The following is a 13,197-nucleotide window of genomic DNA, read 5'->3' as shown; positions in this document are numbered from 1 at the left end:
TATAGCATTTGTGTTTGGCTTTTGTGTCTGTGTTGTTGTTTTTTTCCCCACTTCATGTGTTTTCAAGTTCATCTAATGTTGGAACATGTCTCAGAATTTTATTTCTTTTTAAGGTAGAATAATATCTCCTTGTTTATAAGAACTTGGGGTGGTTTTGTTTGTTTGTTTTTAAAGATTTTATTTATTTATTGGACAGAGGAAGAGAGCACAAGCAGGGGGAGCAGCAGGCAGAGGGAGAAGCAGGCTCCCTGCTGAGCAAGGAGCCCAACGCAGGACTTGATCCCAGGACCCTGGGACCATGACCTGAGCCGAAATCAAGAGTTGGATGCTTAACCAACTGAACCACCCAGGCGCCCAAGAACTTGGGTTTTTAATGACAACTCAGAGACACCAAACCTTAGGGGACCTCTTGTTACCTTATGGTGTGGGTCATGTGGCATTGGGTTTTCTGTTTCCTGCGGCTGGAAGAATCCTAACCAACCTGTTAGGCATAACCCAGGTTCTTGTGTGAAGTTCCAGGTGAGCAATGAGGCCCAGAGAGCCCTCCACACGGAAGCTCTCCAGTGTGTGGCAGAATGCTATAGAATTTCCGTGTGTGTGTGTGTGTGTGCACGCACATGCACGTGTGTAAATCTAATCTATACATACGTGTACAAACACAAACATACAACTAAGGCCACACCTTGACTTCTTGTCATCTTGGTTATTTTCCTTTTTACAGCAGTTAATTTCAACATACACAGTTATTCAGGACTTCACATTTTTCTTCATCACCAAAAATCTATTTCACTCCAGGGGCACCTGGGTGGCACAGCGGTTAAGCATCTGCCTTCGGCTCAGGGCGTGATCTCAGCGTTATGGGATCGAGTCCCACATCAGGCTCCTCTGCTATGAGCCTGCTTCTTCCTCTCCCATTCCCCCTGCTTGTGTTCCCTCTCTCGCTGGCTGTCTCTATCTCTGTCAAATAAATAAATAAAATCTTTTAAAAAAAAAATCTATTTCACTCCAGATTGAAGGAGACACTGTGCCTGGTGTTGTATGGAGGAGTACAGATTAATGGCTTTTTTTCAAAATACTTTTCCATAGTCTTCCCTGGAGCTGGAAACAATCAAGTGTAGTCAAGGGTAATGAATAAAAACATTTATTTAAAAAACACCATCCAGCATCCCTAGCTCCCGCATTGGTAGTAAGCAGGAAGGGTGAGTTAATGTTTTTTTACTGTATGAAATCGGAGATATACAAAGAAGCCACATGATTAAAAAAAGAAAAGTTATTATTTAAACTGAAAAAGAAAAAGGGAGTAGTGAGATACTATGACAAAAAGGGACTTTAAGTAAAGAAAATGTCACCGCGCAATGAAAGCAATCTCTTCTTCAAGGAGTACCGGTAAGGGAGGAGGTTTGACTTACTCGCAGGATTCTGGGAAAAGTTCCTCGTGGAACATTCGGTCATGGCTATGAAGAGGTGGATGCAGAAAGATGTGAGCAGACCCCAGGACTAGGAGACACCGAGAGAGAAAAATCAGGCAGAACGTCTTTGCTCAACAATCCCTACAGAAAATGTATTTTAAAAGAATCTGAGTAAGCAAGTATTGTAATTTGGTTGGGACTATAAAAGTGTAACAGAGAGCAGAGCAAATCAATTATGCTGTCAACACATTAGCATAGCCTCTCATTGGGAGCCTAGCTCGAGCCTCCTTGCAACTTATTACACATCACATTACAAAATTGTTTTTGTTTTTTTTTTTGCTTGTTCTCTTTTCTGGTGCCTAGTTGTTCACATTCTGAGAGAGGACAAAAGCCCTTTGGAGCTCCATCAATTCAAGCCTTTGATTTCACAGATAAAGGAGGGGAAGGTCACACTGAGCCCCAGCGGCAGAGACTGGACGGGAACCAGGTCTCCTGATCCCTCACCGGGCGCTTTCCTCCTTACGACATGACATGACCCGCACTCCACCCTGTGTGTCCCCCCCGCCCCCCCATCTGTCCCTGATGGCTCCCCTTCAGCCTCAGCGGGGGCAGGAGGGCGTGAGGGGAAGGAACAGGGCCGCGTGGGCCTCTTCTGTGTGCTGTGAGTGTGGGCCACGGAAGAGGAGGCCACAGAACGCATCTCCTACTTCCATCCTAAGTCTGCGAATAATCTACGACGTACACACACGCCCACGTGCATGCACACGGTCAGGCTGCTCTGATCACCGAGTGCGAATTACTTCCTGCGAGTGAGAGGAATTTTTAAAGGCTGCCCTAAGAGAGCTGACGGCGAACACAGAGCCAGGGACACATGCACTGTCCAGACACCATGCACATAAAGCCCTAGTTACAGATGACATCACAAGAGCCTGAGGCTCCAGGGGACCTCACGACACGGCTCCCCGGAGCCCCCTAACCGCAACGCCATCAAATGCGTGGCTAGTCCGTGGTGGCACTGCCTCCAAATCCCCCAATTCCAGCAGAAAGAAAAACACAGCTCATTGGCCTCTTGTAAAACGCCCCACCATTCTCACATTGGCCTTTAATTTCGTATTTATCATTACTCAACAGGCTAAGTGTTCCCGTGGGGCTCTCCGTATTTCTGGGCGACGCTAGGAGTCACGCTCTGCTGCGACATCTCTGAGAGGGGCTTCCCGAGGAAGGGTGGTCAGATCTCCCGGGGACCTCCTCTCACGCGTGTCCTTTGCCAACACAATGGAAGTGTCATCGTCTTTGTAAAACGACTCTCAGGAAGTCCAAGTTCAAGGATATGAGCTAAGGCTACCCTGCGTGATACGCATGGACCGGGACAACCGTGAGACGAACGTTCTTGAAACTCGGACAATCTCAAGTTTATCTGAATATCGAAAAGCACCTCAAGTCTATGCGGTGTCCTGCAGAAACGTATCTTGCTTGAGCTCCCGGGTTTCTGTAAAATTCTGTAAACTTCTTGCCAGAAATGTGCTTTCTCAAGCGGACACGAGCGGTCGGCTTCGCCGGACAGAGCCAGGCGCGTGCTGTGGGCTCCGTCTCAGGAGATGACCTGCCTTCGCACGCTGCTTTTCGTCTCCTTCCACAGAGACTGCTGGATCTGATACACGGACTCCTGAAAGATTCTTTCGACTTGGGTGGGAAAGCCACGACTCTCTTCCTCCAGGGCGTTGATGGTTCGCAGAGCGAAGGGGGTCCTCTCGCGGGGCAGGGGGTTGTTGAGGGGCCGCATGGGGATGACCGAGTTGTACTTGTGCTGCCTGTTCACCGAGTTCATGAGCGACGTGTAGAACTGGAACTTGCACCAGGTGTCTCTCAGGAAGTTCTCGGTCAGGAGCAAGATGGTCCACGCTGACCCGTTCACCGCGTCGTCCAAGTTCTGCAAATGCTGCCGGCCGCAGGGCATCTCGGCAAAGACGATCCCGGGCTTGATGCCGAAGTCATTCTGCAGCACATTCTGGACCCTGAGCGCCTCGTCGGTGTCGTCCTCCGCGTGCAGGATCACGAACTTGAGGAACACCTCGTCCTCTTCCTCCTCCGACGTGTCTCCCCGGTCCTCGGCTCCCTCGCCCTCCCCGGTGGGCGCCAGGGCCTTGGGGCTAGGCTCGGCCAGATCGCTCAGGGGGAGGTCGTCGGGCTTCTTGGAAGCGGACTCCTGGCGCCTCTGACTCATTTCCACCCCGGGACTCTTTCCCCAGGACAGAGAGAGAGGGCAGGGGTCTATTTTAGACTTCCCAACACCCATCACAAATATCCGAGGCAGAGGAGGACAGCGTTACTTCTTTCTCAACATTTCTTTTCATTCTACAAAGAGAAGAAATAACAAAGCAGACGAGTGTTGTAAATGTCATCCAAACGTGACAAACGGAAAAAAAATTTTTTTCATTCAACCCGAAAGCCTCAAAGAGATTGTAATATAGAGGTCCTAAGAAAGAAATGCCAATCGGATCTTGGGGAAAGGAAATCCCTCGTCTTCTGTGAGCTTCGCGAGAACTACCACGGGTGGTCAAGGGGGAGCTGAACAGAGAGTCAGTTTAATGTAACAGGAGACATTCGGAAATCTAACACGGTATTCTGTGAGCGCTAGAAGCCTCCAGAATACAGCCAACTTCTTTGGTATTTGAGGGAGACGAGACGGTACCACGCCAGTCTGTCCATATGGAGTTTAAATCCAACTTCTTCATTACCAAGTTATTGTGTAAACCAGAAACAGGAAAAGTCGAGAGCGACAGAATACTCAAATATTAAATATACAACTTACTTCTGTATCAAACACAAACACAAAACAGAAGACAAATACCAAGATGACGAGCTGACATCTCGACGAAGTCAGCACAAAGAGAAGACCTGAAACGTCGAATGAAATGACGTCGGGGGTTCAATGGCTCGGAGCTCTTCTCCGTGTCAGGGGTCAGGCACGTGTTGGGGCCGGTGGGGTGATTACGGTAAGGGTTGTGAAAAGTAAGGAATATCTTTTTTTAGCTAATCCTGGGAATGCTTCAGGAAACTGAGTACTCACCTCGGGAAAAATTAACTTCTGGATTTGGGAGTGAAATCTGGAAACAAAGGCTACTGATCTCCAGTGAAATCAACAAAGAATCATTATAGTCTATCTCCATTCTGCTGTTTTATTTCATAGATTTATTTATTTTTGAGAGAGAGGGAGAGAGAGCACGAGCAGGGAGGGGCAGAGGGAGAGGGAGAGAATCCCTAACAGGCTCCCTGCTGAGTGGGGCTCCATCTCACGACCCCCAGATTATGGCCCAAACTGAAATCAAGAGTCGAACGCCTAACTGACTGAGCCACCCGGGCGCCCTGCCTTCTGTTATTTTAAAAATTTTCAAGTCAGAGTGGAAGAATGAGATCAGCTGCAAAAGAAAAGTGCTTCACAGGAATCTAGTTCAAACAAATCTTCAGGGGCGCCTGGGTGGCTCAGCCGTTAAGTGTCTGCCTTCGGCTCAGGGCGTGATCCTGGCGTTCTGGGATCGAGCCCCACATCGGGCTCCTCCGCTGGGAGCCTGCTTCTTCCTCTCCCACTCCCCTGCTTGTGTTCCCTCTCTCATTGGCTGTCTCTCTCTCTGTCAAATAAATAAAATCTTTAAAAAAAAAAATCTTCAGATGACGCTGGCAATGTTGTTAACAGAACCCCAAAGAGGCAGTTTCAAGAGGGATTCTTCATCAAAGGGTAGAAGATTTAGAACAGATAAAGACAGGTTTCATATGTCCAAAAAAAAGGGGGGGGGCTCTATTCCAGAGGTTTTTAAATTTATTGTTCATGAACAAAGAGTAGAGTTCAAGGCAAGAATTTAATTAGGCTGATGACCATCAAGCCATAGATAACACAGCTTACATGCACCACAATAATTCGAGGTTAGAAGAAACCGCTCAGCAAAAAATGGTGAAGAACTGGGATGGGAAGAAAAGACAATGAAAAACACAGAAAACGTCTTTCGGATGTTCCCGAGGCGTGAAAGGGTTTGCTACTGCCTCTGCACAGTGAGGGGACTGCTGGCCAGCGCCGGGAATCCATGACGTCTGTACCTCCGATTCCACTCCACAGTGCAACACAACAGCTTCCAAGAGCTACGTTACAGCAGAGCTCTACAGCAGTAACACGTACATCCCATAACAAAACCGCATGAGCTCGGACTCTCGTCACTGGTTAGGATTCTCTGCTGACTCTCCTGTGTCACGAAAAAAGGTGTTATCCTGCAAAGCTGCAGAAAGCAGCTTCTCCTGTATAAAAAAAATAATAATAATGTTGAGCGATGTATGGAATTGTTGAATCGCTATGTCGTACGCTGGCAACTGACACAACACTGTATGTCAACGATAGAACGATTTCAAAAAAATGGTGAAAGCGTTCAGGAGACACGATTTACAGTGTCAGTTACAACGACCTTCACTTATTTGTTGAGATAAGTTTGTGAAACCAACTTAAGACCAGCACCTTCATCACTGGCTGCTGCAGGTAAGTACGCGTGCAGTACGACAACAGAGAGTCATAAAAAGGGTCCCAAACTACTGGGGTAAAAATGATGTGTCAAGCCAGACTCACGAAATCTCTTCCCATGAACGCAAAGAAAAAAAGGAAAGAATTGCAACTTTAGGTCTCATTTTTCTTAAACACTGGTCAGCAAAAAAGAGCAAATGCCTCTGGAAATCTATGACGGTGCTGTTCCCACGCCCTCCCGAGCCCTCCTCCTCAGCCCAGAGAGGAGAGAGTGAGTGACAAACTTCACTATAAGCTTCTCATGTGGACGCAGAGAGTGAGGAGCTGGCCACGGGGAAGGGACGTGGAAAGCTGTGACCTGGAGGGCGGCCTCTGGGAGCACCACAGTGGTTCCTAGATGGGCAAATGGTCTCCATCCGGGACTGGGGCCTCAAGGCTGGAAGGACGGGCGAGGACTGTGGTCTTGCTGAGCCACTGATGCCGTCTACCACAGGCCTTTCCCACAACACAAGGCAGGCATGGAAGGCTGACGGAAGCAGGCCAGGAAGCCTCTGGAAGGTCCCCTCCCCGTCGGGGACAGGTAGATGCAGGGCAAAAACGCGTTCCTCCCCTCTGTGAAATGGGAGAAGCGTGAAGGCAGCTGCTAGGGAGAGGCACACGAGGTCACTGGTCACAGAAATGAAGACGTCTGGGTATACATTTTTTCGTTTACTTTTTAAGAAAAGGTAGTGGCTGAAATACCTAATGACTTTGAAAGCGTTTATACTGGAAACTCACACTTCCATCCGTGTCTTCCCCATCCCGCCTGTTGCCCCCATGGCCTCCTACTGGTGACCACTTTCATTAATGTCTTCTAGATCCTTCCACTGTTTATGAAAGATTTCTTTCCTTTTCATAAAAAAGTATCGTTTATATATATGTATGTGTAAAAAACACACACCCCTACTGCAAAACAGCAGGAGACAGAGATACATTGCTTTTCCCTTTAATACTCTAAGCTCAAAAGAGTTTTCCACAGTAGTGATAACTTCTTCCCTTTTCTTTGCCACAAAATCTTCCACCACGTGATTGTACTATAATTGTTCCCTGTTCTCGACTATGTGAGCTGTTCCCAGTCTGCTACTATTACGAACAATGCTGCAGAGAACAGCTTTGTGTAACAGTCATTTCATAGGTGTGCAAGTTCACGTCCAGAATAACTTCCCCAAATGGGATTTTTACGTTAAAGGACAAATGCATTTGTAATAATGACAGATTTGGCCAAATTACTCTAAGATTGAAACCTGAGTGTGTGTATGCTTTGAACTTGATAAAATGGTATCCCTACCTCCACCCTTTGCCCAGGAAAGATCTAAGACCAAAGCTACTGATTACCGCTACTGACGACAGCCCCACAGAACTAATGACAGCCTCTTGGGGCAACAATTCTGCCGAAAAACTCAACCTGTCAGAATGGAGTCCTTGAGCTGAAGTTCTGAAGGGAAGAGCAACACGTCCTAGATAAGGAAGGAAAGAGAGTCTAGAATGTACCCACCCTGTATCTAGCCAAAGAGGGCCCCAATAGGATCCCCCGCATTTAAAAGGAGTAAGGTGAAAAGAACAGTGATCGATGGGCATTCTTGGCAAGTAAGCGTACAGACTCCAGGAAATGAAAACAAACACTAAGAAGAATAACAGTGGGACACCTGGGTGGCTCAGTCAGTTAAGCGTCTGCCTTCAGCTCAGGACATGATCCCAGAGGTCCTGGGATCGAGCCCCACATTGGGCTCCCTGCTCAGCGGGAAGCCTGCTTCTCCCTCTCCTGCTCCCCCTGCTTGTGTGCGCGCTCTCTCTCTCTCTCAAATATATAAATATTAAAGGAAAAAAAAGAAAGATAGCATGCAAATGACCAAAAAAATTCCAATTTCATTAAGATTCTGTGCTCTGGGGGCACCTGGGCGGCTAGCTCTTGGTTTCGGCTCAGGTCACGACCTCAGGGTTGTGGGATCGAGCCCTGCATCGGGGTCCGCACTCAGCGGGGAGTCTGCTTAAGATTCTCTCTCTCCCTTGGCTTGTGCACACACCTGCTCTCTCTCTTTCAAATAAATAAATCTTAAAAAAAAAAAAAAAAAGAACTATGTGCTCTGGAATCTGCCTGCCTGAATGTAAATCCCAGCACCCTGCTATAAAAATACTGTGACTTAGCCCAAGTCCCTGGTATCTTTGTGTTTCTGTTTCATCATGTATCAAGTGGTGACGATTACAGCATCCACCTTGAGGGTTTTTATGAAGATCAAAATGGCTGAGAACAGTTCTCATACACGTTGGCAGCTGTTAACGGTCATTACACACGTAACAAGGGAGCTAGAGAAAAACTGACACAAGCAGTGTGTAGGCTCTCGGACGGGGCTACTCCCAGTGCAGTCCGGGGACAAGACGCGGGTCTCTGGATGGTCTGGCGCCAGCCCGGGACAAGATGCAGAGACAGACGGTGCCAGCATGTAAATAACCACATCAGCTAAGTACGCTTTTCAGGTCACCGGACGTTTTTCTCAGAGCAAGACAGTTGCTTGCTTTCTTTCTTTTAGGACGATTTTATTTTTAAGTGATCACCACACCCAACATGGGGTTTGAACTCACGACCTTGAGATTAAGAGTCGCATGCTCTTCTGACCAGCCAGCCAGGCGTCCCTGCGGGACATTTTCCATGAAGGAAGTTGCGCGGTTTACCTTCGGTGCGTGCTTCTCGTATTATCGTAGACAACCACTCTGGGGGGCGCTGCCCTAGCACACCCTAAAGAGAATGTGTAACCAAAGAAATGAGAACATCGAAGCTGGGAGAACAGAATTACACGGAGAGAGACTGCAGATGAATCAAGGGTCCAACACCATTAGGAAAAAACAGAGACGGCAACGAATAGCATAAACACGATCAAAACCAAATCAGATGAACATGGTGGAAAGGCTTGAAAAAAAATCAGAGAATGTGGAATGGAAAAAGGCCGTGACAGTAAAGCAATTTGAAAGAAAATGCATAGCTACAGATTGGAAAAACAAAAATCAAAGTAAAAACCAACGCATCTGAAATAGAAAATACGATGAATGTTAACACAAAATTCAAAGATAGAAGAGATTCGCCGCCCTCAAGCGAATGCCCAGCCTTACCCATCACAACCAGACGGTCTGTGCCTCCTGATGCAGCTCGGTATGACGTACCCAGCATAACGTATCAAGGAGTCTTGCCAAAAACGTTCAGCCCACCTCCGACCAAGTCTTTAGATACAATCACCAGTCTATAGAAATGAGGAGGACATGAGAAACAGCCACCAAGAGGGGAAGGGAGAAAGTCTGTTCGCTGTCCCTATCGTGGAAGGACCGTTTGGCAACAGGAAGGAATGAGCTACTGATGTGGACGAATCCCAAACTCATTATGTTGTATGAAGGAAGCCAGACCAAAAAAAAGTACACATTCTGATTCCACTTATACCCAAATCCAGAAAATGCAAATCGATCTACAGAGACAGAGAGCATTCCTTTAGACTCGTCAGGGGGCGGCTTGATCACCCCTCTTCTTCCAAGCGTTTCCACGTCGTCCACATGGCATCCTCGAGAAACTCTCTGCCTTTTATTTTTAAAAACCCGTAGTACTTCCAGAGCTGTGTTCTAGATGCTTATGAATTCTAAAATTCAGGCTGCCCTCTCACTAGACTCGGGCCCGCCCCTCAGGACCGCGGGCTGAGGATGTGTAAGTGATGATACGCTGGGGCTGAATCTACAAAATACAAACAGGGGCACCCGGCTGGCTGGTGGTGGAGCGTGCGACCCCTGATCTCGGGATCGTGAGTTCGAGCCCCACGTGGGGCGGGGAGCTTACTAAAAAGTAAGTAAATAAAAAAACTTGAAAAAACACAAACAACTTTCCAAAGAGGAAGCCTGGTGTTCTTAAGAGGGAAAGAAAAGCACGGTCTGAATCCAATCATTCAGCAAATACGTAGTTAACCATCTACAACACTCTAGAAGCCTAAGTTCAGCAGTGAACAAAGCAGAAAATATCCCTGCTCTCATGGAGCTTAAATTCTGGTAAAGGGAGATGGATGATAAAAAGGGAAATATATGGGGGCGCCTGGGTGGCACAGCGGTTAAGCATCTGCCTTCGGCTCAGGGCGTGATCCCGGCGTTATGGGATCGAGCCCCACATCAGGCTCTCCCGCTATGAGCCTGCTTCTTCCTCTCCCACTCCCCCTGCTGTGTTCCCTCTCTCGCTGGCTGTCTCTATCTCTGTCGAATAAATAAATAAAATCTTTAAAAAAAAAAGGGAAATATATGTAATGTATAATAGACTATAAAACACTATACACACACACACACATACACACACTTGTATGGTACATGAGAAAGTGGTTAAGTGCTAGGGAAAAAAGATAAAGAAGAGAAGGCTAATAAGGACTGTTGGAGGAAGTTTTGTCGAGGTGTTTTTAAATGCGCAGTCAGGGAACAAAGGACGCATCCAAATAAGACCCGGGTGAGGAAGTCGTCATCTGTGGGAGCATCTGGAGGAAGAACACCCAGCCCTGAGACAGGAGAGGGCCTAACAAGGAACGGGAGCTGGGGGTGCAGTGGGGCTCGTAAGCAGGCGTCGGAGGGAGGAGATAATGGACAGGAGCCACCAGGGGAAGGTTTTGAGCAGACGGACGACAGGATAGGACTTCTGTTTCACGGGAGCCCTCGGTCGCGCCAGAAACAGAGTGAAGGGAAGCAAGAACACGAGTGAGGAGGCTGTTGTGGGAGCCCAGGAGGACCGTGGTGGTTGGTGGCTTGGTCCAGGGCACACGGACGTGTAAGTGGCTGGATCTGGGGTGCATTTTGGAGGTAGAAGGGACGGGATTTGCTCCCGAAGCTGAGTAGGCAGAGAATACAGAGTCAGGAGTGTGGGCGAGAGGGCCAGCCTGGAGGTGTGTAATTGGCTTTTAACAGTGTATGGACTGTATTTAAAACCTAAAGACTTACGAGATTGTTAAGGGAGTACAGACAGAAAAAGGAACTGGTCCAAGGGCTGAGCCCTAGGGCACTCCAGAGTTATAGGGTCAAGAATGGAAAGAACCAGCAACGAAGAGAGAGTGAGTGGTGAGGAAGGTGGGAGGAGACCAGCAGAGTGGTGCTAAGATGCTAAGGGAGGGAAGAGGTTCGAGGGGAAGGGAGCATGGAATGGTTTTCCAGCGCTTCTAAAGGCAAAATGGGCCAGGCGGCCTAAGGAGCCATGGATGGAGGGTGTGTGGGGTCAGGGAACATCAGCTTCAGGGGACTTGTGCCACACGAGAGGGAGGGGAAACCTCACTGGACGGGCTTCGAAGGAAAAACGAAATTTGAGACTGAGTACAGAGAATGACTTGGAAACATTTTGCCACAAAAGGAGAAAAACGGGGTAAGAGTTTGGGGGAAGTGTGGTACCCTAAGAGCATTTGCTATAAAGATGACTGTTTACGGGTCGTCTGGTGGCTCAGTCGGCTAAGTGTCTGCCTTCGGCTCAGATCATGATCTCAGGGTCCCGGGATCAAGTCTCGCATCTGGCTCCCTGCTCAGCGGGGAGCCTGCATCTCCCTCTGTCTCTGTCTCCCCCCTGCTTGTGCGCATGCTCTCTCTCAAGTAAATAAATCTTTAAAAAAAAATGACTGTTAGCTAAGGAGAAAGAGCTAGTGGAGGAGGGCTGTTCAGTGATGCTGGAAAGACAGACGAGGGCTGCTGGAGGGTTGGCCCATGGAGGCAAGCGGGGGGATCCAATGTGCAAAGGGAGAGGTCTGCCTTTGCGGGGGAGAAAAGAGACCGTGTTCCCCAGTGAAAATGAAAGAGGGCAGAAGACAGGACAGGTAGGGGTGGGTGCATGGGTGCGGCAGGGGACATTGGCGTAAGTTCCTTTCTGACCGCTTCAACAGTCTCAGTCAAATAGGAAGCCAAACCCCTTCCTCGGGACTGTCCCAAACCTCCACCTCCTTTTGAAACATAAACGGTACAGGATGGAAACTGCTGTGTCCCCAAGGTTATTATTCCTTCCAAGCCCCAGTGCCGGTAAGACCCCCAGCAGAAGACGTCCCAGGCAGGAGGAGAGCTCGGGACAGCAGCCAGTGGCTCCCATCCCAGGACAGCCCCTCTTTCTCAGAAACGGCCTAGGGGTTCCTTGGGGTGCTTACTGCCATCAGATCTCTAGTCCCCCTGTCCCTGGCTACATGCAAAACCACTGCAACTTTTTCCTTCATACTCAGTTGACTTTTCTCACCCAGATCTTTGTGAGTTAACTTTCTGTGTCTACCTGGCTGAGCCCAGCTGTTGCTCAAACGCCCGTCCAGATGCTGCTTGGGAAGGTATTTTTTAGACAGGATTACCACATAAAGGGGTAGACTGTGAGTCAAGCAGACCACCCCTCCCCCCCCGAATGTGGGTGGTCCTTTTCTGTTAGGTGAAAGCCTTCAGAGTAATACAGCTGGTTCCCGATTTATGACGGTTTGACTGACAACGTTTTGAATTCAGTGATGCGAAAGTGGTGCGCATTCAGTAGAAACCACACTCGGAACCGAGAACCTTCCTGAAGAGTGTGTTGCCCTAGAATTAGGAGTTCATAGGTGCTTTTTAAAAACATTTGGACCACGTGGGAAGAGAGGCTCTCAAACCGCAGTGAGTGAAATAAGGATCGGTAATAATTTGAGAATAAAACGCACGCACGTATATAATTCTCAGTCTGTCCATGTAGTTACCCCAGAAAAACCTTACTGCTGAACTCATTGCCTCTGAAATAGAACTCATTTCAGATGAAGGCATCCAGGGCTTGAATCCCTCGGCCGCGAGGAACCTTCTTCTTTCCTATTGAACAGCGCCACCTTGTGGCGAATACACGTAATGGTCTCTTGCTTCATTAGTAAGCTTCGTGGTTAGTAGTAACTAAGGGTTGTGGGAAACTTACTCTGCACCGCGACATCCGGGTTTTAGCGACGTGAAGCCAGGATCGGTCGACGATCACCCACTGGTGCTCCACACAGGAAAGGGGCGCTGCAGAAGCGCTCAGGAGGGACCCCTGCCGCAGAGGACACTTGCGTGAGTAAGGCCGAGGGAGGTGGACGCTCTCCAGACAGGAGCAGCAGCACTTGCAAAACCACTGAGGCACCGCAGAGCGAAAGTACCTTAGCATCGGTTCGCACTAGGTGCTTATATGGCTCAAGCGCGCGCACGTGGGGGCAGGAGGGGGGAAGGTACCACTGAGACGTAAGGATGGAGATACAGAGGGTTAGCGAGTGAGAGGCCTGACATATTCTGTTG

The 13,197-nt window shown here is 48.5% G+C and overlaps 1 protein-coding gene across 1 annotated transcript; it reads right to left on the bottom strand.

Annotated features, from left to right (window-relative positions):
* Positions 1-1,125: 1,125 nt before the first annotated feature.
* LOC103679954 (TIR domain-containing adapter molecule 2-like) lies at positions 1,126-12,954 on the bottom strand. The gene is made up of 2 exons (XM_008709477.2): positions 12,845-12,954; positions 1,126-3,764 (listed from the first exon to the last, which is right to left on the bottom strand). Exon 2 carries the CDS (start codon positions 3,703-3,705, stop codon positions 3,001-3,003), a length of 705 nt encoding a protein of 234 aa, XP_008707699.2. The 5' UTR covers positions 3,706-3,764; positions 12,845-12,954; the 3' UTR covers positions 1,126-3,000.
* Positions 12,955-13,197: the final 243 nt, after the last annotated feature.

The sequence above is a fragment of the Ursus maritimus genome, unplaced genomic scaffold (assembly GCF_017311325.1).
Source record: "Ursus maritimus isolate PB19 unplaced genomic scaffold, ASM1731132v1 scaffold_5, whole genome shotgun sequence".
Classification (NCBI taxonomy): Eukaryota; Metazoa; Chordata; class Mammalia; order Carnivora; family Ursidae; genus Ursus; species Ursus maritimus.
This window is presented reverse-complemented; position numbering and strand designations above follow the sequence as displayed.

What these genes read in the sequence shown, in the direction of transcription:
- LOC103679954 (XM_008709477.2), bottom strand. Translation starts at nt 3,705, where the DNA reads ATGGGTGTTGGGAAGTCTAAAATAGACCCCTGCCCTCTCTCTCTGTCC.